Genomic DNA, 25,328 nt, shown 5'->3' with positions numbered 1-25,328 from the left:
TACTGAGGACAACAGATTAGGAGATCCAACAAGGGCCTCAGACCTGGAAGAAGATCCACTGAAGCCAATAAGCTAGTCAGGTGATCCAGGAGGTGCCTCTGAACAAGCAGGAGATGACCTAAGGCTAACCCTTGGAAGAAGATCCAGCAGGGACCTCAAACCTGGCAGAAGATCTACTGAGGCAATACATCTAGCCGGGAGATCTATCCGAGGCCTCCTAACTGGAGACCTGGAGACCAGGCAGACTGGCAGCTTCTTTGTGGAATCAGATTCCTCTCCAACTAAGAGACATTACGAATTAGACTACTTTTCGTAAACCCTTAAAAACTCTCCTATTTAGTAATTAATTTGCCTCACTGATCTGATCTGCTGTGTTTAGCGCCAGGACACTCTTGAGTAGCTGTGTGCTTTATAAATAGCTTAATTCATTCAGACAGGAGATCCAGAGGCCATGAATCTTTACAGCTGATTCAACAAAGTCTTCAAATCTGGCAGGAAATCTACTAAGGCAAAGAAGTTAGCCAGGAGATACAAGAGGAACCTCAAAGCATGCAGAGGATCCACTGATGCTACTTTGACAAGAGTTCTGGCAGGGCACTGAAAACAGACAGGAAATCCGTGGAGGCCATGAAGCTAGGCTGGAGATCGAACGGGGACCTAAAGCCATGCAGGAGATCCTTGAGGTAATGCAGTGGAGCCAGCAGAGGCATGAAACCAGACAGGATATCTACTGCGGCCATCAAGTCAGGCAAGACATCCAGCAACAAATGTATATTTATACTGGAAATATTGCCAGGCATGGAGCCAGACCCATTCGGCACACTGAACAACAATACACGCTGGCTATTTACCACCAACAATGGATTACGAAGGAGAGCTTCTTCAAACACAGCAGACCCCTACTTGTCCTCATACAAAAATGCCCTCCTAAAAAGATGACTGTGCTCATGGATAATGAGATTCCCCATTATAAAATACTAATTCTGAGATTACAGAACTCTTTATCTATACGCTGCAGAAAAAAAGTAAAATTAAATTAAAAAAACAAAAATGATCCAATGAGAGTTAAGGAGGGAGGCAGACTGTAATCTTACTAGGAAGGTGCAGAGGATATAGAGAGACCTCATAATACAAGTGAACATTGGAGAAGGGCCTGCATGTGCTTACATAATGTGGAAAAGGGATCAGATACCAACGAGCTGTAAAAGTTCTCCTTGTGATCACACTGAATTGCATACTCGGCAAGAGGGATATCCCATGACCACAGAGTACTAACACAAACCTAAAGCTGGGCCAGCAGGTCATCAACAATCTGTTGAAAGTAGGTGCTCTCAACCCGGGGAAACTGTCAGACTTTGAACAGTTTGCCTAATATAACCCAGGATCAGAGAAGTCCATCTGTCATAGTGAGCATATGTAATGCTAAATCACAATGGATGTAACAGGGGCTAATGCAAGCTTGTGGTCCATATTATTTTGGGGAACAGCAATTTTGTCTTTCTCCATCACTGGAATCAGTCGGCTCTCTCCAGGACATTGCTCAGATTCGGACAATGAGACTTACTGTGTCTTTATAAGATACATTCTAAATCATAGATCTACATGGGTAGCTATCTAATACAGGGGAAATAGCGTATGTACATGACATAGGATGTCTGAGGGATTGGGAAGAGAAGTTATGTTCCAACAAAGGAAAAGCATGTAAAAAGACCAAGAGCTGCTAGTCAGGTTGGCCAGGTTGGGTTATTTTTTCACGCATGCATTGATTATATTTACAAAACGGGTTTGTCACTGCATGTGTGGACTCGTGTTCTGAATTTCGAATCTTTTAACTCAGTTGAGGCTTTGCTTTAGTTGAAGAGTTGGGTGTACCCTCTTTAATGCTTGCTGATGTGCTTTCTTGTATCCTTCTCAGGTTTGGTTCCAGAACAGGCGGTCCAAGGAGCGGCGCATGAAGCAGCTAAGTGCGTTGGGGGCCCGGCGGCACGCCTTCTTCAGGAGCCCAAGGAGAATGCGTCCGCTGGGAGGCCGGCTAGACGAGTCTGAGATGCTCGGCTCAGCCCCTTACAGTTACTATGGAGGTAAGAGACGTATTCCGCGTCTGAGCTCTGCACGCTGCGCCGCACGATTTTTGGTAGCATTGACAACTAGCGGTTGAGGGCCTTTCAAAGGTTTCTTGCTCGTATTTTAGAAGGAAAATATGGACTAGGCTGACTGAAAAGTAATGTGCATTTGCTGCAATAACCCTACGTTTTGGGTATTTTCTGCTGAAAAAGAAGGATGGAATTTATACATTTACATCCTATAATATGAACAAACAAATGCAAATACTAAGCATTTTCTGTGAATAAATGAACAATTTTGCTCTATCCCTAGGCTGGGGATCCAGAAAATAATGGGGGTGTTTGATGAGGGCAACTTCCTTAGACATTTGGTACATTGCCATTCAACAGCCTTCAATCGGAGAAGGTTAGTTTTGTATAAAAGTACAACACTGCATTTGTAATACTGTAGTACCATATTACATTACAGTGAAACTTTGCAGTTACCTCAAGCAAATATCTGGCACTAACACCCAACAAATCAATGGGGGGTATCTCAGAGAAACACTGTCCTTGCAAGTTCTTTCCATGTAAAGTTAAAGTGGTGGCAATACCGTGATTACTTGAGGTGTTAACAAATGTATCACTCAAAGGCATTACGCAAATTCTCTCCAACAATCTAAATAGGTAATCCTTAGTTACACAGCTTCTGACTTGTGTGAGGTGTGTAGTGGTGATAATCCAGGTATCATATTGGGCCCAGTTTTGAACATATTCCTAAATTATTTAAAGAAGAATGTGAAGAGACATGTTTTTAACTGTGCTGGCAACTAACAACTGATTAGGATAGAAAATAGCAGAACACAATGATGATTATACAAGGACTTGGTCACTCTGTTCAAGGGCAGGCCATTGGCATAAGAGGCAACGTGTGTTTACATTCCAAGTGATTCTCCAAAGTGACATTTTGCCAATCAGGTTCTCCCATTCTCCTCACAACAAGGCCTCTTTGTAAATGTAAATTGATACTTGTATAGCGCACTACTCACCCTCAAGGGTCTCAAGGTGCTTGTACGAATACCGCTGTGGAACCCATCCTGGCTTTCCCTGTGAGGCGTCCACTCCTGGGCACCCCCAAGGTGGAGGCCAGGCATCCTTAGCGTTGTGGGGGCCGTTGTGGAGATTAAGCAAGCTATTGCCCAGAGTTGCAGAGTGGGACTCCATGATTGGAATGGCACCGAGGCGAGAATTATCAGGTCCGTGGAATTTTTGAGCCCAAGACCCGCCGAGGTGGGGAATTGAACCCTGGTCCCGGGCTAGACCTCTGCATCAGGGTCTGCCGCTCTAATCATTGAGCCACACTTCTCTTTGAGGCCATTTGTTGTCCTCTTGGCATTGGAGACTCCCTTAGGTAATTGCAGTGGTCTGAGGTCGACACCAGTCATACTCCTAGGTCACTGTTGAGCTTTAGGAAACAACTGAAGACTTAGCTCTTCAGCACCTGCTAGAGGATACATATCCGTTAAATCTCTCTCCATTTTTAAAGCCAGCGCCAAGACACCTTCGGGTAATCGAGCGCTTTAGAAGACTTATTAACATAACATAACATAGAAACGATGCATAGGCCAGGTACAAAGCCAATGAGGCGATCACTGAGTTGAGAATACAAACCAAGGAAGGAGTCTGAGAATGTTCGTAGACAACAAGTGGAATACAAAGTGCAGGAATTGGTGCAGCAAATTTCAAAGCGAGGCCCATTGACCCAGCTTTAAATGAAGCATGAAAAGGAGGGTGAGGGATAACTTTGTTGCTGTACTAAGTCATACTCAAGCAATATTCAGAATGCAGTATTCACTTTTGGTTGAGAGAGGATCACCATGTGAATTGAGGCAATCTGAGATGCTGTGATGCTTGCTTGGGGCAGGAGAGGTGGGCAGGAAGGGCCAAGAAAGAAGAAGGATCACAGGAGAGAGGCTGAGTGGGGAACCTTGTGGACAGAACTGTCTTCACCAAAACACTGGGACACACTGACTGCCACTGGAGCACTGCATTAGGGGAAGCAACACTAACATGCTGGGCTGATGTTGCGTTGCTTTCTATAGTTTAAAAAAAGGGGATTGATCACCCCATAGATATACTTGGGAGCATATTATCAAGACAGGCGAAAAAATTATCGCCGCTTTAGCGGCAGAACACTGCCGCTAAAACGGCGATAATGGGCTTGATAATATGCTCTACGGAATTCCAATTGAAGCTCAGGTTAGATGTCCTTCTGCTAAAGCGGCGATAATTTTATCGCCTGTCTTGATAATATGCCCCTAAGTTGGGTATATATCAGGCGGTGGCAGAGTGTCTCTACAACCACAGAACAACGGAGGGAATTCACGCCCATCCACCAGGTTCGGTAATAAAGGTTAGTCGCTGTTGAGTAATGGAGCACTTTATACAGTGTAAAAAAATACAGGATGGAATGCACTCTCTTCGTTAGTGTGGGCAGTTTCCCTCAATGCCTAAAAGTCCAGGTCGGAAAAGGTTTTTGAGGCAGCAGCATTATTGGATAACAGCACTGTTCACTGGAAACAGGAGATGGTAATGTGTTGCTCTGGACATGTTGTTTAGGTCCAGGGCATCTGGATTACCAACCCTGTTGGGGACAAGTTTGGAAAGGTAGCATGTAAATTATGTTGTTTCGTATACTACGTTGGAAGGAAACTAAACTTGATGGACCTTGCGCCTGTTTTAAAATGTATTCCTGTGAAGCAACAGAAATAACACATTTTGTGAGTGACACTGTGTGTTTGTATGACGTTGTACCCTGTCGCTGTGTGTGTGTTTGTAGGGCATGGTATCACGCGTGTGTGTGTGAGTTAGAGAGTGTGTGTGTGAGTGTGTGCGTGGGGTAGGGGGTGTGTGTGTGCCTGTGACATGGGTATTTTGTCCCCGAGTGCATGTTAATACGCGTATGCATGCTTGTCTTTGGGTCATCATACTTGTCGGTGTGACCATGCTTATGCGGCACTGGCAGACATCTTGCTTCCACCAAGCACTCTTGGCTTAGGCTGAGCCATAAAACTCAATGTACCGAGTCTTTCTTGTGGGTAAGAATTAGTCTAGCTGTGGTCACATATTGCAATGCAACCATCAAGTGCCAAAAATACATTCCCAATAATGGGAGGGTGTAGCCTACTGTAAAATCTTTATAAGGAGAAAGAAAAAGTTATCTCAAGTCCAATACATTTAAAATAATTAAATGTGTGAAAAAAATGAATTGAATCCAATGATAAATAGAAGTGTCTGCTTGGATGGAGGGTTCTCACTGAGACCATATCAAGCACAAGTGGAGCAGAAAGTGATGTTCCAATGTCCAGAAATCATGTCTGTCCATCAAAGAGTCATTATGTGGTAACCCCGAGTACAGCAGTTGTTAAAACAATAAACCAACGTTTCCTTTTTGTCAAAGGCGCACAAGATTGTGAATCTGATGCGCACATGGCAAGTTCCCTTTCAGGAAGGTTAGAATATGGGTCTATGGTATCTGCTCTGGTGATGCTGCCACGGTAGCAATGATTTATTCATGAGTCTGTCTGCCTCACCTATGCAACCTAATACATAGGGCAGCATTGGGCTACGCTGTCAAACAGGGGCATGAAAAAAAAACATGTTTGAGCTGATTCTATCTTCTTGGTGAAGTTCCTGAAGCTCAGTACAGCTTGCAACTAAGGTAGTCTCATGAGGAAGTTGGAGGTATGCAAGTCTGAGTTCCTAGCGGCTCAAGTAGCAGATGCTGCAGCTTGAATGCTTGGAGCAACTATGCTGCCCTTGTTTCTGCCACCCCTGGGACTGATGGAAGATCACCAGGTCTCTTTTCTGCCATATTTTTTACTATTTAGAATGGTTGTAGAGTGCCCCATGTCTCCTTAGAGCTATTGCAGAGAGCAACAAAACAGACTGTATCACCTGAAACCTGCCAGCACTTCTCGGATGGCTATAGTCCAAAGCAGAGAGCGAGGCTCCTGACTAATGTTTCTGGTTCTCAATATGAGTTCATGCAGATCTTCGGTAGAACGCATGCTTGAAGAGTTCAAGTTTAACAAGTTTGCTAGAGTAGAGGTGGTTGGGTTCTATGTTCAGGTTCAAAAGGATTCCACAGTCTGGGTCCCTGGGTCAGGGTGCCCCACGATCTGCCTCAAACATCCTTACATTCAAAGGTTGGTGAAACAGGTGCAAGTTAGACAATGGTACTGACAAACGTTTGCAAGTAGCATGGGTCATTTGTTCTAGTGAGGTTTGAGGATCGTACAAGGAGCGTCGAGGAGCCAACGTTTGCAGGGAGCCTGGGCCATCTGTTCCAGTGAGCTTTGAGGATCATGCAAAGAGTGTTGAGGAGCCATCGTATGCAAGTAGCCTGGGCCGTCTGTTCCAGTGAGCTTTGAGGATCATGCAAAGAGCGTCGAGGAGTCAACGTTTGCAAGTAGCCTCGGCCGTCTGTTCCAGTAAGCTTTGAGGATCATGCAAAGAGTGTCGAGGCGCCATCGTTTGCAAGTAGACTGGGCCGTCTGTTCCAGTGAGCTTTGAGGATCATACAAAGAGCGTCGAGGTGCCAACGTTTGCAAGTAGACTGGGCCGTCTGTTTCAGTGAGCTTGGAGGATCATGCAAAGAGCGTCAAGGAGCCAAACGTTTGCAAGTAGCCTGGGCCGCCTGTTCCAGTGAGCTTTGAGGATCGTACAACGAGCTTTGAATGTAACTCTTGACTCCATTGGGAGCCAGAAGACTGCCCTTAGTGCTGGTACCACGTGGTCCCTTTTCCTAAGGTTTAGAGACAGTTTGGCAAACCCTTGCAGTCCATCGGTGAGCTTCCTGAACCAGGCCATACCTGAAATACAATTGACCTATTCAACACTTAGAGAGTGAGCTGTCTTCCGTGCTATACATAAAGCCCTTCCGCTGCCATGACGCACAAAGCCAACTCAGGAGAAGTCTGCATGTCTCCTTGAAGACTTTACTAGTAGAAATATTTCCAAGTGCCGCTCTTATTCATTTATGAGACCTCATAATTTCTTGCTAACAAGACCCCCAAATCTCACTCAGCCCATACATGAGAAAAAGAGACTTCCCTGGGATTGAGTCAGGTCAAAAGAGAGTACACTTGTCACTTGGGGAGCGACTGATGGGCAGGTTTCTTTCTGCGGTGCACAGTTGCCCAGCAGTGTGCTCACTGATTGCCATGAAGCTCTGGGGTGCAAGTTTGCAAATGTGCAGTGAACCCAGAAGTGACTTTAAAAGGGAAGTTCAAAAGGCGACAAAAATGACCCTCTCACTGGCATAGTTAGCTCTTCCACACCTTGTAAGCCCCCTCTCTCATACTAATGTGCACACATCAGAGGTGGCGGAACCAATTACCACAGAATTCAGTGGTAGGTGAACCTGTCACAAGACTGGAGACACATGCAGCTCACAAGTGTGTGCAAGCTTTGGTTTCAAACATTGTGGCTCAAGAAACCTAGGACAGTCTCCTACCACCGAACCAATGAGATGCATGACACCAGGGCAGAAGCAGCCAGGGGCATCACTGGGTCTCAGTCTGGGAACTGAGGGTCTGTTCTTCCCAAGATCAGCTGGCTTGTGTCATGTTAACACCCCCAAAGCAGGTACTTGAGCAGAGCATTTGACTGTGTGCAGTTTTCTCACGATGTCTGTGCCACTATATCTTATGGTCCGGTACGGCCTACCGCCCCCTCCTCCCCTCACTGTGACAAAAACCAATATAACGTTTTGTTTGGAATAGGGGGTCGTTGACCCCCGATCGTATTTATTAACAAACACACAAAATTATATTCATATATACAATTACGCAGAAAGGCCAAAACAGGATTCGATACATTTGCTTCATTCCTAGCTTTAACAAAACTCTAATACATAATGTTCATATCCTAGTCTAAACACATTGCTGATCACATTTCTGCGTATTCCTTTGGGCCTACGGCAAGGTCAAAACGCTGGCCCCTCCCCCTTTAAACCAGATTGTCCCGCGCACCCCAACCGGAGTGCGCATGCGCAGGGGGCCCAGCTAACCCAGAAGTACTTACCCCCAGGCAACCTCCATACGTTCAAGACTTACTCCATAAAGGGGCCATGCAGACAGCGCAGCTTACTTACGCCCGCGTGCGGGGTGGCCAACCAGCCAATGGAAAGCGTAACCCCCCCTTTGTCCCTGCACCGTTCCAACCAACCGGTTGTAACTGCCCCTGGAGTCTGGTGAGAGCCACATGTCCCTCCCCTCTGGGCGCCCCACTTAATAAGGCGCCCCAAAAGATTAGTCAATTTAGTCTGTCCAACCTATGACCTTACCGCCCGACCCGGAATACCGCCTAAAACACGACAAAAAAGGCATTCACATTCAATATCTTTTACCAATTGACACCCTGTGGAAAAAACACATCAACCATACTTTGCTTCAACAAACTTCTATTTCAGGGATGGTGGGTGGGGAAAAAAGGATTAAATGTCCTCCCGAGGGAGGGGGCACAAGCGACGGGTGTGCTGCCGAGGGGAGCAAGAGATTGCCCTTCGTGCTCCCCCTGGCTTTAAAGGTGCCAGAGGGTCTCCCACGCCCCGGAAGCGATCAGATCACTTCCGGGGCGCGGGGAAGCCTCGCATGACCCGGAAGCGATTCGATCGCTTCCGGGGCACGGCCCCTAGCCAAAGGCGGGGCCACTGAGTGGGCACGATACGGGGGGCACGGCCGACCACCATAATGGCGGCGGGGCCGATGCTGGCCCCGCCTTCCTCTTTTGTATGTGTGTTTACTTGCGCCACACACCAGGTATGCCTCAATGTCACTGTATGGTGTGTATTTGTGTGGTTGGGTCTAAGTATGTCTCTCGGTCTCTGTCAAAGTTTACCATAATGTGCCTGTGTGTGCTATGCCTTACTGTGTCTGTGCCTATGTGTGCTGCTTGTGTCTCAATGCACCTCTGTGTCAGTGTATCTCTTATTGTGAGGGTGTGTACTTCTGCCTCACTGTCTGTTTTCCTCTGCCTATTTGTGCTTGTTCCATACTGTGTCTGTTCCACTTTCACTGTGTCCGTTTTACTATGTCTATGAGTGATTGCATCTTACTGTGCGTGTGCCGCTGGGTCACTGTGCTTACTGTTCCTGTGCACGTTTGCGCCTCACTGTGTCTTTACGTATGTGACACCTGCATCTGTTTTCCTGCGCCTGTTTGTGCCTAACTGCATCTGTGCCTCTGTGTCACCGTGTCTGTTCTTCCTGTGTTTAAGTCTCTGCCCCTGTATTTATGTTACTTTACCTGCTTTTTTGAGTCTCTCTTTGTCAGACTGTTTAAGTGGCTTTTTGAGTTAAGGAAATGCTAATAAATTGATTCTGGGGCTCGCCCGTGGCTGCAGAACACTTTTGAGAGATTCTCTCTTCTGATGTCAGCCTCCTCTATAAAGTGACAACTGCCTACAGATGTTAACACTGTTATGAATTTTACGTGGAATCATCCGGGTTATGGTCATTTCCGAGTGAGAATGCTCTCTGCGTCTATATTCTCGGTGACATCCCTTGACACAGGGAGAGTCGGCGCTCTGTCTTGAATGGATTGCTACTTGAGCCTTTGATATTAGAGTGCAGAAACAATTGTTCAGAAGGGACTGACCCTGGCTGGGCGCTGGTTGGTCAATGCTCTGCAGAGCAGGAACAATGAATGTATCATGCTGCCTGTGTGCTTACAAAGGGTGCCATGCCATCTTCCACAGGGTTGGCATGTCTTGGGGAATTTTATGTTTTTGTTGGCTGCAGGAAAGCATGCGTTTAAGTGCTGTTCCCCCCCCTTGGTGGCCATTTTGATGGCATTGTTATTCTTGGGTGCTAGCGGTCTAGCTCCTGTGTTAAATCCTTATTTAAGGTGGGCGGGGAGCAGACGCGCAGTGGCTAGGTAGAGGCTTGCCTTTGAGAACCGCTATCGCTTCCTTTTGCACATTGCCAGATTTCCTATTGTTTATCTGTTTTAACATATTTTGACTGCTTGGGAACGAAGAGTGTTTTGGAGGACTTGGGCCTTTTATGTTTTGCATTGCCTGCAGGAAAGAACGTGTTTAAGTGTTGTTTACCACCTTGGTGGCCATTTTGGTGGCGATGTTATTTTTGGGTGCTAGCGGTCTAGCTCCTATGTTATGACCTCATTTAAAGATGGCTGGGGAGCGGACACGTTGCTGATGCGTGGGGAGCGGGCATGTAACTGATGCGCGCAGCAGGTGCACCTAAGGCAAGCCTGTCTGCACCTGTCTGCATGCAGCCATGGCCAGGGACCATGGACCCTGGTCCACTCCTACCAGAGAGACAGTTCTACTCCGCTGATCTACTAAAAGCATTATGGCCGGACTTTCTTTCTAATTGCAAGTCCTTTGTTCTAGGGGTGTGTCCTTTTACGTGCAGAAGTTGCAATTTCTCTTGTTCAACTTCGCTAAACTGTAATGTTCACAATGCTATGCTTCCATCCTCCACCGGTGGCCCTGATTCCACAACCAGTACGGCTGCTCTGTTGTATCATCCCCTGGTTATGTGGAAACTGGTGCACCTCCTTTCGGATCTAATAGCCCTGCACATTTTAAAATCAGCCACATCAATCTTCATCTGGATGATCCTAAATGTTCTCAGAGCTCAACCCTCATGGAGGTCCTTGGTGTTCTCAATGTGAATCTTTGCAATTTTACTCCCACTCATGTAGCAGGCCGTCTTTTGGAACCAATTTTTTCAAATCTGTCAGACCTAATCACTGCTACTTTGGTCTGACCTCTTTGCTGTGCCTTTCAATGTCAGAATTTCATCTGGCTATGCACCTACGCATTCTACTCACACAGTCAAATCGAGGAACTGGTCCAAGTTGGATATTCCTGCCTTCAATACACTACTCCATTGTACCAGATGTGAACTAAAACAATTGCCTGTATTTTTAAGGAACAGTGGTCCCATTCAAGAGGAGTCAAAATAAATATCACAATTACTACAATAAGGAATTGGAATTCAAGAGAATGATCAATGCATGTGATGAAAAAGGTATTTATGGTGATAATTTGAAAAACGTAATAAATAACACAATGAGTGAGCTAGCCGTGAGGAGGTTTAGAAGGGAAATCAGCCGATTTCCTTAACCCAGGCTGGTGACTTAAAAAGGTGACTTTTGAATAAACAGTGCAAATACGTAAAAGTCAGATCAACATCTCACACTCAGAAAACAGATATACAATAAGGTTTTGAGTTTAGAGAAGTAGGTCGACGACATTTTGATCCCCATACGGATAGTGGGATCTCTTCAGGACAAGGCGATGATAAGGGTGCCTGGGAAGTAAGCGTGATAGCCACAAAATGAGGGGCCGAAGGGCCTCAGGTGCTGCAGTGCATGCACGGAAGAGGCGGAAGGTCCGAGGTCCGCAGCGGGAAGGTTTGATCGCAGATGCGAGGAGGAAAATAAGGTCCGTGCCAGGACCGGCGGGCGGGAGTGGAGCCAGGCTCCCGGATGCTAGCGAGGCTCAAATTACAGGCGTGTGCGGTAAAATAACGGGGCGGTAGAGTCCGTGCCGGGATCGCCGTAATGAAGTCTGGCAATGCCAGAAGTGCAGGAGCCGAAGCCTACGATGAGGTCGGGTCAGGGGTTCTTCCGGGAGCGGAGAGCGGGGCAGGTCACATGATGCGTGCTCTCAATGGAGAATGAATACATGGAAACAATTGCCGTCATGGATCATGACCAGACTCATTGTTGGCTTACGGAGGCCGTGGAGAAAAGTCTACCGGCCACTGGAAAACATCTAGGACATTATTTACCAACTGCACCTCGGTTTAATGAAACACTGAGACTAAAAAATAAACAACGCAAGGTCCTGGAAAGACTTTAGAAAAAAGTCTTATATGGAGGATGCCAAAATCAGTTATAGAGAAGCACTAAAAAAATACCATGGGCTCTGTAAATCTGTTCGAGCTGCTTTTTACTCAGACAAGGTTCTAAATGCTCAAAACTGCCCCAAAACACTTTTAAGTTGGTTAAGGAGTTATCTGATTCCTGTAACCTGCCTCCCACTCCTCTGCTTTCTCAAACTCAATGCAAGGACCTCGCCCTCTTTTTATTCGAAAATTGGAAAATATTCACTCCCAAATTGACCAGGGACTGCACTCAGGGAGTACAATCAATGGACTGTTGTAAACGCTGATACTCAGAACCTTTCTCTTGTAGTCTCTCTAGAACCATGTCCACTGCTGGCCTTCCTTCAAAAGGTGTTCCTTGGCACCCTCTGGACATCGCTTCTCTCAAATCCATTCTTCAGTCTATCAAGTCAGGTTCCCCGCTGAATCCTTTACCACCCAACAGCTCAGGCAATTGGATTCTAGCCTGCTACTTATAATTACGGATTTCCATAATGTCTCACTCAGGAAGTGGAAACATGCCAGGGTTCTTCCACTCTTGAAAAAAGCAAACTTGGACCTTGCCAAATTGTCAGATGTGTGCCCAATCTGCCTGCCACCCATCTTCTCTAAGATTTTGGAGAAACATGTCAATGGCCAGCTAACCTCTTTTGTGTAAGTTCAGAATTTTCTCCATCCTTCCCAGTCTGGCTTCAGAGCTGGACACTGTACTGATTCCACCCTTTTGGGTGTAACTGAGCTTCTAAGGCAGCGCCTGGATGAGGGAGGAACAGCTGTGCTTATTTTGTAAGACCTTAGCGTGGCCTTTGATGCAGTGTCTCACTCCATCTTGATGGAAAGATTGGTGGCACTTGGCCTTGATGGCCTAGCCCTGGAGTTGCTCAGTTCTTTTGTTAACGATCGGTCCTTTCAGGTCTTTTCTTCTGTTGCCAGGTCCAAACCAAAAGCCCTAACCTCTGGAGTCCCACATGGTTCTGTGTTGAGTCCGATGTTGTTCAACATCTACATTCGTCCTTTAGCAGATGATGTGCAGAGCAGTGACTTGTCCCTTTTCTCCTATACTGATGACATACAAATCATCTTCACTCTGTCATCGGTCCATTATATTGAAGTTTTGGCTTGAGTCACATCTCCTTATGGATGACTAAAAAACCGTTCAACGGGTACAACACTGAGCTCATGATCATGGGCAAGAATCCTTGTCTCTGCGGCTCTACAACACTGGTTTGTTTTCCTAGGGGCTCTGCCCGCTCCATCCTCAAAGGTCAAGAACTTGGGCTTCCTTCTGGACGACAACCTATCTATGAAGCCTCAAGTGGCTAAGGTGATGGCCCCTTGTTTTGCAGTGCTCAGGTGGTTAAAAAAGACCCTTAGGCTGAACCCCGCCTCTTTGCAAAGGACGGTGATTCATCCCCAAATTATCTCCAGATTGGATTATGGCAATGTGCTGTACATAGGAGCCAACAAAGTCACTATCCGTCGGCTGCAGCTAGTGCAGCACGCTGCTGCTAGGCTTCTCTATCGACTTCCTAAATTTGCCTCAGGCTCTAATCTTTTGCATGAGTTGCACTGGCCTATGATCACTAATCGTGTCAGATTTAAAGCACTATGTTAACTGTTCAAGGCAAAAGCTGGACTTGGACCTTCGTACATCCAGGATCTGGAGCGTCCGTACCCTCCGTCTCTCTCCTTGAGAGCCTCTCGTTTACGGTGCCTCGGTTCCGTTAGTCTGGCATGAGAGGGCACTGCTTTGCCTATTTAGGCCCCAAACTATGGAACTCTCTTCCAGATTCTCTGAGGAGCTGCATGTCACCTTTTGTCTTTGGTAGAGGCTGGGAGACTTGGTTCTTTCCCAATTTTAATCCCAAATGTTCTATCCCAGACTCTTCTGCATCCTCCCTATCTGCTCTGTGCCGGGAAACCCCTTGGGGTAGCTTGAAGTCTTTTACAATAATAGGGCACTCTGTCTGTTATTATTGAACACTAATATTTACAGTTGTCCTCCTGTGGTGTCAAGGGTCTGCACTCGGCACTGTGCAGGTAAAGCCACGAGCACCAATAAACCGGTGTTATCTTCACTGTCTATCAAATGGGAGGATTGTGAAGAAACGCCAGACATCTCAGGGAGAGGTTACTGTGCTATGATGGCGTCATGACCTGCTTTGCCCCGTCTGCTCCCTCCTGCTCCCAAGCAGGTTACCCCCCCCCCCCTCCTTCTAACACACTCCCCCTGCCCCGCCCGCCCTTCCATCACCTGGGCGGTACCTCCAGCCGCTGCCTGCGCTTTGAAAGGACTTTGCTCGGCTCTTCGGAGCGCGCCCGGGCCTGCCTGCCGCCGGCTGCGGCTGATTTATGTGCGTGAAGCGCCGCGGTCGGGTCGATACGGAGGGGCAGAGCCGAGAAGGGGCAGGAAACCCCCACAGGGCAGAAGAGGGAAGGGGAGTCGGAGAGTGTGGCCGCCTGTGATCGTGCCAGGTCCCCTCTGGCATCTGCTCCGAAAGGGTTCCTGCCCCTCATTCCAAAACCCCTTTCTCACTCCAGTGAACTGTGCTGGCATGACAGGCCTTCGAACCCACACACGGAAGTACTGAATACACTTCCACACACACGCCGACTTACACTCACAAAATGACATGCATTCGTTTTAATGTTATGATGAAACATTTGACTGAAGAGAAGAAAACATGTCTGCTGCAAATCAATGCGCACACAATTACAACGATTTACCAATGGCATGCTTCTAAAAAAGGGTAGCCTAGTTCAGTTACACATTTCGGAATTTTCCTATAGTCGTTATTGCAAAAATGAAAAAAATATCTTCAATCAAAATGCTTATGTGACATTTGATGATTGATTTCCCGTTTAATGAACTCGCGATTACAAATAACGCCACATATGCACTCAAACACTCATCCAAACACTGACACATTTTTAAACACAAACGCACGCTCATGCGTGCGCGCACACACACGCCCTTCCTGCCTCTCGGATACTCACAAGCAGAACATACCACACAAATACACTAACAGAAAGGAACACAGCGGCTCAGTATTCATGTATACACAAGGGTACATACACGCATTCACGCATGCCCATGGTTTTATAAACACACAATCAACCAGTTTTACACAAATACGCAATCACATGGATACACGCACATTACTATAGTTAAACGCCCCCGCCCCCACACGCACACTTACGTCCCACCATGTTTGCACAAAAGTCACAGACACTATCTAAAAACGAACATGCACTCACAGATTCGCTCACCCCCTATCATTTTCATTCAGTCACAAGCAGTGGTAAGGAAACTTGAGGGGTCCTGCCTACAAGATGCATGGGGGGGGGGGGCTCCCAGCTCAACACCCAGTCAGGAGTGCTCAGGCCAGGGGCCCGCCTCCGCCGCCCCGTGTACAGTACCTGTAGGAGCCCCCTGGAGCTCACCCCCCCCCCCCCACCTGGGGGGTGACGGGGTATTTCTACGTCACCGGTCACATGCACCCAAACACTCACACAGGCGCGCCCACACACGAACACAGGCACAGATCATACTAATGAAAACAGTCTTATGCATTCACATGTGCTCATACAGTCGGACATTCAAAGGCTCGTGCCAGTCACCCACTCTCGCTCACATACAAAAATACACCCACTCACCCCTCACAAGCGTGCAAGCACACCAGATGCAGTAACTAACACACTACACCTCACAGTCCCGCCCGGCCCAGGCCCAAGTCAGCCCTGCTCTCTGCAGAAGGGGAGCTAAGCCGTACATTGTGTAGAGAGCTCGAGACACCCCCTCTGAACACCCCGGCCCCCTCCCTCCCTCTCAATCCCTCCTCACTCTGCAGAGCTGAACAAAGATACAGCTGCCCCCCTTTGTACCCCTTTCATGCGGCATTTGTTCCAATTACCTCCGAACTCTCCGAGCATACGGAAGGTCATTGTCACAGACCGGGGGCTCCCTCCTTTCATGCGCCCCCCCTCCCTCCACCCCAAGAACCCTCTGTTTGTCTCTTCTGCTGTTTGTTTATACCCCCGGCATTTTCAAAAACAAAACTCGAGTCTCTGCACGTCACATGAACACGCACCGCTTCTTTTATAAGTCTGTCTCCGTTGCAGCGTTTGAGCCACTGTCTCAATTCACCCCCCCGCCCCCCCACCCCTTTCAATAAGTTGCAATTCGCCATTTGATTCTTTCAAAGGCTTCGTGTTTGTTTATCAGCTTAATGCGAAAACAGGCTGAATGGGAGGTAGAGTTAACGGATTACAAAACACGATTTATTTCGTGTTATGTGTGTTGTGTGTGTGGGGTAGGGGGTCTGGAGGCTGCGATCGGGATTATGTTCACCTCCACCCCACCCGAATTTCATTCAGACATGTCACAAAGGAGATCTAATAACTGGATATTTTATGTGGCGAGCCCGTGTCCGCATGTGAAGGAACGCCGCGCCTCGCGGGATTTTTACCGAAGTGTCGCAGCCGGAATGCGACTGCGCGTCAAAATATCGAAGCATTGTCAAAATGCGTATGTAAATATATATTAGAGAGTCGCGAACGGAGGCGCTAATAGCTGGCGCCAAAAATACCCCGCGCGCAGAGCAGATTTAAAGGATGAATTGGAAACCGAGTTGGCTATTTGAGTGTTTTTTGCACGGGTTAAATCGACATTCCGCGTCCTTCAATTAGGAAAAGAGGTGGAATTTTGAGCATTTTCGTTTTGTTTAAAATGTTTATGAACCGGCAACGTGCCCCGCACACCTAGGAATAAGTGTTAATTTGAATGTGCGATCGCAAGAACTTTTTCCTAATATTCGCTAATTCAAAAGTGCTTTTGTATGTTTCCAGTAAATGCGTGGACATGAATTTAACGCGCCGATATCTGATTTGTAGAGATCACATACACTTCGGTGGATAAAAGAAAAATAAAGGAAGGGTGCACACACCGAGAACAATATATTTTATGGTTAAAATCAACTGAAACGTGAAATTTAGTCTTGAAACGTTATGAGTTTTTTTTTACCTACGGACGTATTTGGGATGCAGAGGGCACGGAAGAATAGGACTGTATTTGAACATAAGCTGAGCCTGTGGTATATTCGTGGTAATATGCGCATCTATCGAATGGTTTGTGTGCGTGTTTTCACAGAAAGCCTACAGATACAAACATGTTTGCACTTTAACATGCCCTATAAATGGCCCTGCATGTTCTTCCTTGATATGTGTGTGCACGTGCATAGATATAGTCATGTGTATTTGCATACATTGGATCGCTTTTGTAGCCGTGTGTGAACACGTGTGCAGGTCAAGCCACGTGTCCTTTTCACGCGCGCAGCTCCTGTCGTGTCCATTTCCATAAAATAATGTGACATGGTGTATGCCTATGCGCAGACAGTCCTGACATGTATGCAAAGCCCTCAGTATACAACAGCAGCTGCTTCTGCAGGCGTGTACAGGTACTGGGACTGTAGGGCACCCGCCGATGTCTGCGTATGTAAGTGCAAAGATTGTGGGCAGTATCTGTGCACGTTTCGGTACATATGTATGTCCCACAGATGCAGCCCACTTAACAAGGCCTGTGCACATATCTCAACGTGTATCTGTAGCTGTACGTGTGCATGTGCACAGACACGTTCGGTGTGTGTCTCCATATGCATTCCTACCTGCACGCAGACACATACGAAGTCTATACAGATGGCTGCACAGATACAAGATGTATGTAAGATCATTTGACAGATTTTTTCAGCCTCAAGATATCCTGGCGGGTGATGCTGCGCTTTACAAACACACATAACATAGTTCTGCGTACACACTCCTAGGTATCTAGAGGCGAGAGTATGTGTACACACACGTGCGGATCTGTCATAGGTGCTCTGCTCACTATCCAGTGACGGATGTCACATGGTCGTGTGAATGTTCGCCCTTTGGTATCTAGTGTCGGCCCTATGCACACGTGTGGATGCTATCACAGGGTAGTGTGCATGTACGCCGATCCGTATCTAGAGTTGAATGTGGGTGAGCGTGTACATATGCTATTGCAAGCTAGTGTGCATATACGCCGATCGGTATCGAGAGGTGAATGTGGGCGCACGCGCACAGCTGCTGTCAAAAGGTAGTGTGCATGCGCACCAATCCCTATCTAGAGGTGAATGTGGGTGCGCGTGTACATATGCTATCACAGGGTAGTGTGCATGTACACCAATGCGTATCTAGAGGTGAATGTGGGTGCACGTGTGCAGCTGCTTTCACACCGTGGTGTGCATGTACGCCTATCGATATCGAGAGGGGGATGTGGGCGCACGTGCACAGCTTCTGTCAAAAGGTAGTGTGCATGCACGCCGATCAGTATTTAGTGTGTGGGGGGGGGGGGTTGGGTGCACGCGCAAAGCTGCTGTCACCCCAGATAGTGTGCATGTACACCGATCAGTTTCTAGAGGTGGATGCGGGTGCGTGTGTACAGATGCTGCCGCAAGGTCACACGGTGGTGTGCATGTACACCGTTCGGTATGTAGAGGTGGGTGGTCTGCGGCTCCCCCTTGCCTTCTCTTTATCTAGAGGTGTCTCAGCTGGGTGTGCACATGTACAGATGCCGTGAGACGGTGGTGTGCCCGCACACCCGCGGTACCCAGCGGGGACGCGTGTGCACACGCTCCGGCCTGCTGCTCTCCCTTGCCTTCTCTTTATCTAGAGGTGTCTCAGCTGGGTGTGCACATGTACAGATGCCGTCAGACGGTGGTGTGCCCGTACACCCCGATACCCAGCGGGGACGCGTGTGCACGCGCCCCGGTGTGCACGCGCCCCGGCCCGCAGATCCTCCTCGCCTGCTGCTGGTGCAGACAGATCCCTGTAACGGAGCCAGGCCGATACCCCGGGCGTGCCTCGCCGATCCGTGCTGCACTCACTTCGTTAGCCCGCTCTATAATTAAGCTATTGTGCAGCAATTACAGATAATTTAAGGCAAACAATGTCCGGGCTGAGAGGACGGGGCCTCTTTGTGAAGCCGGGGGCTGCCAGTGTCTGCTGGAGGGCCTGGCACTGGGCTTTATTGAAGCGGCCCCTTCTGACGCGTGCAGACGCCAGTTACCTGCACACGTGTTTATTTTAAAATAAACCCAGGCAATGCAGAGCTTGGGGTCCTCGTCGCCCTAAGACTGCCCCCTCCACCCTCGTGCCAGCTCGAGGGGGAGGGGGCTCTCTTCACGGCCCCGGGCCCCCTTCTGCCGGGCTCGACGGAGATGAGGGAAGCTGTGAAAATGAACGAGAACGCATTCACACTTCTCGGCCTCGCCAGCAACGCGCGCCGCGCTGTAGCAATGATTCACGGCTCAGACCTGATGTGTATTAACGCTGATTTTTTTCTTTTTTTCCCCTTTCCTTGTTTCTTCCTCTTTGTCGCCTTCTCTCATATCTTTAACTCTACTGTTCTCTTTATAATTCTGCTCTTCTCTGCCTTATTGTCCTGTTCTTACCACCCCGCCCCCATGGCTTTGTCTCCGCTGCCGTCCCTCTTACCCACTCGTTCCTACCTCCTCCATTCACCTTTCAAATATTCTCATTTGAACCCTTTTGTGTCTCATTTTTTAATATCGCTCTAATTTTGCCCTCGGCTCTATCCCCTTTCTTGTCTCCCCTGTCTGTTTTTTGCATGCTTCTTTCTCTGAAACTCCTTCATCCCCTATCTCTCCCGTTCTCTGTCCTTCCACTCTATATTTCTTCTCCTCTCTTCTTTATTCTCCTACTCTTTCTCACTCAATCCTCTCTTTCTATCTCCTCCTTGCCACATCGTTCTTTCTTTTTCGCTTATCTTCCCTTCTCTGGCCTTCTCTATCGCCCCCTTTCTCACTCCCTAAACCATGCTCTCTCTCTCCCTCTCTCTCCCTCACTCCTTCTCTCTCTCCTCTCTCTCCCCATCTCCTCGCTCTCTCTCTCTCTCTCTCTCTCTCCTCTCTCACACACTCTCTCTCTCTCCTCTCTCTCTCTCCTCCTCCTCTCTCTCTCTCTCTCTCCCCTATCTCTCTCTCTCTCTCCTCCCCTATCTCTCTCACACACACTCTCTATCTCTCTCTACTCTCGCTCTCTCTCGCTCTCTCTCTCTCCCGCTCTCTCTCTCTCTTTCCCTCGCTCTCCCTCTCTCTTCTCTCTCTCTTCTCTCTCGCTCTCTCCTGTCTCCCCCTCTCTCTCTCGCTCATCTCTGTCTCTCATCTCTCTCTCTCTCTCTCTCTCTCTCTCGCTCTCTCATTCAACGCAGAATACCAAGGTGAATACTACGGACCTCCCGGCAGTTATGACTTCTTTCCTCACGGCCCTCCCTCCTCTCAGGCCCAGTCCCCTGCAGACTCAAGCTACCTTCAGAACTCAGGACCTGGGTCTACACCTCTGGGCCCCCTGGAGCCCCCTCTGTCTGGACACCACCCTTCAGAAAACCAAAGGTACACGGACATGATCTCCCACCCGGACACCCCCAGCCCAGAGCCGGGGATGACCGGATCCCTCCATCCCATCCCTGGTGAAGTCTTCGGAGGGGGGCCGAGTCCCCCTTTCTCCATGTCCAGCAACAGTGGGTACAGCGGCCCCCTCTCTCACCCCAACCAGGAGATGAACGAAGCGGCTGTCTGGTAAACCTGGGCATGGAGAAGGCACATGGACACATCCGGTGCGGACCAGAACAGCCTACCCTTCATCACGCCGAGCTTTGGACCAGAAAGTATCGTACAAAGCATCTTGGACCGGCCTAGAGGGACACCCAGATACCAAAAGCCCCAAGCAGCCAGGCATCGGCCCCCTGGGCACGGCAACCAGGGCAGCAGGCTAAAGCCCCCGAGTGAGCAACCGCTGACCCCAAAAAGAGCAGAACCAGAAGGAAGCCTGCACTGGGGCTCCCCTGGCCTCTCTGCTCACGGTACCCCAAGGGATCTGAGAACCGCACTCTTGAGTCAGTCTGCACACAGCACCCATGAGACGCGCAGCATATGACATCACAGGGAGGTCTGTACACAGCACAATTGAGTCAGTGTACACACAGCATCCTTGAGACGCGCAGCATCCACCATCACAGGGAGATCTGTACTCAGCACTCTTGAGTCAGTGTACACACAGCATCCTTGAGGCGCGCAGCATCCACCATCACAGGGAGGTCTGTACACAGCACTCTTGAGTCAGTGTACACACAGCATCCTTGAGACGCGCAGCATCCACCATCACAGGGAGGTCTGTACACAGCACTCTTGAGTCAGTGTACACACAGCATCCTTGAGACACGCAGCATATGGCATCACAGGGAGGTCTGTACACAGCACTCTTGAGTCAGTGTACACACAGCATCCATAAGACATGCAGCATATGGCATCACAGGGAGGTCTGTACACAGCACAATTGAGTCAGTGTACACACAGCATCCATAAGACACGCAGCATCCACCATCACAGGGAGGTCTGTACACAGCACTCTTGAGTCAGTGTACACACAGCATCCATAAGACACACAGCATATGGCATCACAGGGAGGTCTGTACACAGCACTCTTGAGTCAGTGTACACACAGCATCCATAAGACACGCAGCATATGGCATCACAGGGAGGTCTGTACACAGCACTCTTGAGTCAGTGTACACACAGCATCCATAAGACACGCAGCATATGGCATCACAGGGAGGTCTGTACACAGCACTCTTGAGTCAGTGTACACACAGCATCCATAAGACATGCAGCATATGGCATCACAGGGAGGTCTGTACACAGCACAATTGAGTCAGTGTACACACAGCATCCATAAGACACGCAGCATATGGCATCACAGGGAGGTCTGTACACAGCACTCTTGAGTCAGTGTACACACAGCATCCATAAGACATGCAGCATATGGCATCACAGGGAGGTCTGTACACAGCACAATTGAGTCAGTGTACACACAGCATCCTTGAGACACCCAGCATCCACCATCACAGGGAGGTCTGTACACATCACTCTTGAGTCAGTGTACACACAGCATCCATAAGACGCGCAGCATATGGCATCACAGGGAGGTCTGTACACAGCACAATTGAGTCAGTGTACACACAGCATCCATAAGACATGCAGCATATGGCATCACAGGGAGGTCTGTACACAGCACAATTGAGTCAGTGTACACACAGCATCCTTGAGACACCCAGCATCCACCATCACAGGGAGATCTGTACACAGCACTCTTGAGTCAGTGTACACACAGCATCCATAAGACACACAGCATATGGCATCACAGGGAGGTCTGTACACAGCACTCTTGAGTCAGTGTACACACAGCATCCATAAGACATGCAGCATATGGCATCACAGGGAGGTCTGTACACAGCACAATTGAGTCAGTGTACACACAGCATCCTTGAGACACCCAGCATCCACCATCACAGGGAAATCTGTACACAGCACTCTTGTTTCAGTCTGCACACAGCATCCATAAGACACGCAGCATATGGCATCACAGGGAGGTCTGTACACAGCACAATTGAGTCAGTGTACACACAGCATCCATAAGACGCGCAGCATCCACCATCACAGGGAGATCTGTACACAGCACTCTTGAGTCAGTGTACACACAGCATCCATAAGACACACAGCATATGGCATCACAGGGAGGTCTGTACACAGCACTCTTGAGTCAGTGTACACACAGCATCCTTGAGACACCCAGCATCCACCATCACAGGGAAATCTGTACACAGCACTCTTGTTTCAGTCTGCACACAGCATCCATAAGACACGCAGCATATGGCATCACAGGGAGGTCTGTACACAGCACAATTGAGTCAGTGTACACACAGCATCCTTGAGACACCCAGCATCCACCATCACAGGGAGATCTGTACACAGCACTCTTGAGTCAGTGTACACACAGCATCCATAAGACACGCAGCATCCACCATCACAGGGAGATCTGTACACAGCACTCTTGAGTCAGTGTACACACAGCATCCTTGAGACACCCAGCATCCACCATCACAGGGACAGCACTCTTGAGTCAGTGTACACACAGCATCCTTGAGACACGCAGCATCCACCATCACAGGGAGATCTGTACACAGCACTCTTGAGTCAGTGTACACACAGCATCCATAAGACACACTGCATATGGCATCACAGGGAGGTCTGTACACAGCACTCTTGAGTCAGTGTACACACAGCATCCATAAGACATGCAGCATATGGCATCACAGGGAGGTCTGTACACAGCACAATTGAGTCAGTGTACACACAGCATCCTTGAGACACCCAGCATCCACCATCACAGGGAGGTCTGTACACATCACTCTTGAGTCAGTGTATGTACACACAGCATCCTTGAGACACCCAGCATCCACCATCACAGGGAGATCTGTACACAGCACAATTGAGTCAGTGTACACACAGCATCCTTGAGACACCCAGCATCCACCATCAAAGGGAGGTCTGTACACAGCACTCTTGAGTCAGTGTACACACAGCATCCTTGAGACACCCAGCATCCACCATCACAGGGAGATCTGTACACAGCACTCTTGAGTCAGTGTACACACAGCATCCTTGAGACACCCAGCATCCACCATCAAAGGGAGGTCTGTACACAGCACTCTTGAGTCAGTGTACACACAGCATCCTTGAGACACCCAGCATCCACCATCAAAGGGAGGTCTGTACACAGCACTCTTGAGTCAGTGTACACACAGCATCCATAAGGCACGCAGCATATGGCATCACAGGGAGGTCTGTACAAAGCACAATTGAGTCAGTGTACACACAGCATCCTTGAGACACCCAGCATCCACCATCACAGGGAGATCTGTACACAGCACTCTTGAGTCAGTGTACACACAGCATCCTTGAGACACCCAGCATCCACCATCACAGGGAGATCTGTACACAGCACTCTTGAGTCAGTGTACACACAGCATCCTTGAGACACCCAGCATCCACCATCACAGGGACAGCACTCTTGAGTCAGTGTACACACAGCATCCTTGAGACACGCAGCATCCACCATCACAGGGAGATCTGTACACAGCACTCTTGAGTCAGTGTACACACAGCATCCATAAGACGCGCAGCATATGGCATCACAGGGAGGTCTGTACACATCACTCTTGAGTCAGTGTATGTACACACAGCATCCTTGAGACACCCAGCATCCACCATCACAGGGAGATCTGTACACAGCACAATTGAGTCAGTGTACACACAGCATCCTTGAGACACCCAGCATAAACCATCACAGGGAGATCTGTACACAGCACTCTTGAGTCAGTGTACACACAGCATCCTTGAGACATCCCTTACATAGCATCGCAGGGAGACCTGACCACAGTAGTACCCGTGAGTCAATCTGCACACAGCATCCACGAGACACGCAGCGTATGGCATCACTGGGAATTTTGAAGAGAGCACTCGAGTCAGTCTGCAAACAGTACCCAAGAGACACCCAGCATCATAGGGAAATCTGTACACAGAACTCTCAAGTCGGTGTACACACAGCATTCTTGCGACATAACGCATCAGAATGAGTTCTGTACACAGCACTCTTGAGTCAGTCAGCACACAGCATCCACGAGACATCTATCATATAACATCACAGGGGAATCTGTACACAGCACTCTTGAGTCAACCTGAACACAGCATCTAAGAGACATCTATTATTAACATCACAGGGGATTTTGTACACAGCACTCTTGAGTCAGTCAGCACACAGCATCCATGAGACATCTCTCAGATAGCATCACAGGGGATTCTGTACACAGCACTCTTGAGCCAACCTCAATACAGCATCCATGAGACATCCAGCATCACAGGGCATCCTGAACACAGCACTCTTGAGGCAGTCTGCACACAGCATCTATGGGGCATCCAGCAAACAGCACCACTGAATTCTGAACACAGCACTCACGAGCCAGTCTACGCACAGCTTCCATTATCTGTGAGACATTGGAACTTGTAATTGTCCAAAAAACATTCCTAGCCATTTCCTTTCACAGACCATCTGTGGGTCGTTCTGCACAGGACACCCAGCATCTTCGAGGCACTCACCAAACAGCAACCCTGGGATGTGTTGCACGTATCATGGATAAGGGATTTTGCAAAGAGCGTTCATGGGCCTACAAAGATTACACCATTTCACACTGTACAGATAGCACCTTATCCATGATGCATTCAGCATCCCTGAGCCAGCCACAGAGGACATCCTTGTGGAAATTGACACATTCCTTCCGCGATGCATTCTGCACGCAGTAGAACAGATGCACTCCACATACAGCCTCCCTGATCTATTCTGCACACAACATCCCCGATGCATTCTGCATACTACATCCCCGATGCATTCACCAAACCGCATTCCTGAGAAATTGTGCATATAGCATCCCT

The 25,328-nt window shown here is 48.5% G+C and overlaps 1 protein-coding gene across 2 annotated transcripts in view; it reads left to right on the top strand.

The window, feature by feature from the left end:
• Nucleotides 1-21,369, top strand: part of LHX5 (LIM homeobox 5) — a 59,143-nt gene extending 37,774 nt beyond the window's left edge. For both annotated transcript variants that reach the window (XM_085636383.1, XM_085636382.1), the window contains exons 4-5: nt 1,916-2,081; nt 20,213-21,369. In XM_085636383.1, the coding sequence (XP_085492509.1) occupies nt 1,916-2,081; nt 20,213-20,583 (537 nt within the window). In that variant the 3' untranslated portion in view covers nt 20,584-21,369. The remainder of the gene's footprint in view (nt 1-1,915; nt 2,082-20,212) is intronic.
• Nucleotides 21,370-25,328: the final 3,959 nt, after the last annotated feature.

The sequence above is a fragment of the Triturus cristatus genome, chromosome 11 (assembly GCF_964204655.1).
Source record: "Triturus cristatus chromosome 11, aTriCri1.1, whole genome shotgun sequence".
NCBI lineage: Eukaryota > Metazoa > Chordata > Amphibia > Caudata > Salamandridae > Triturus > Triturus cristatus.
This window is presented reverse-complemented; position numbering and strand designations above follow the sequence as displayed.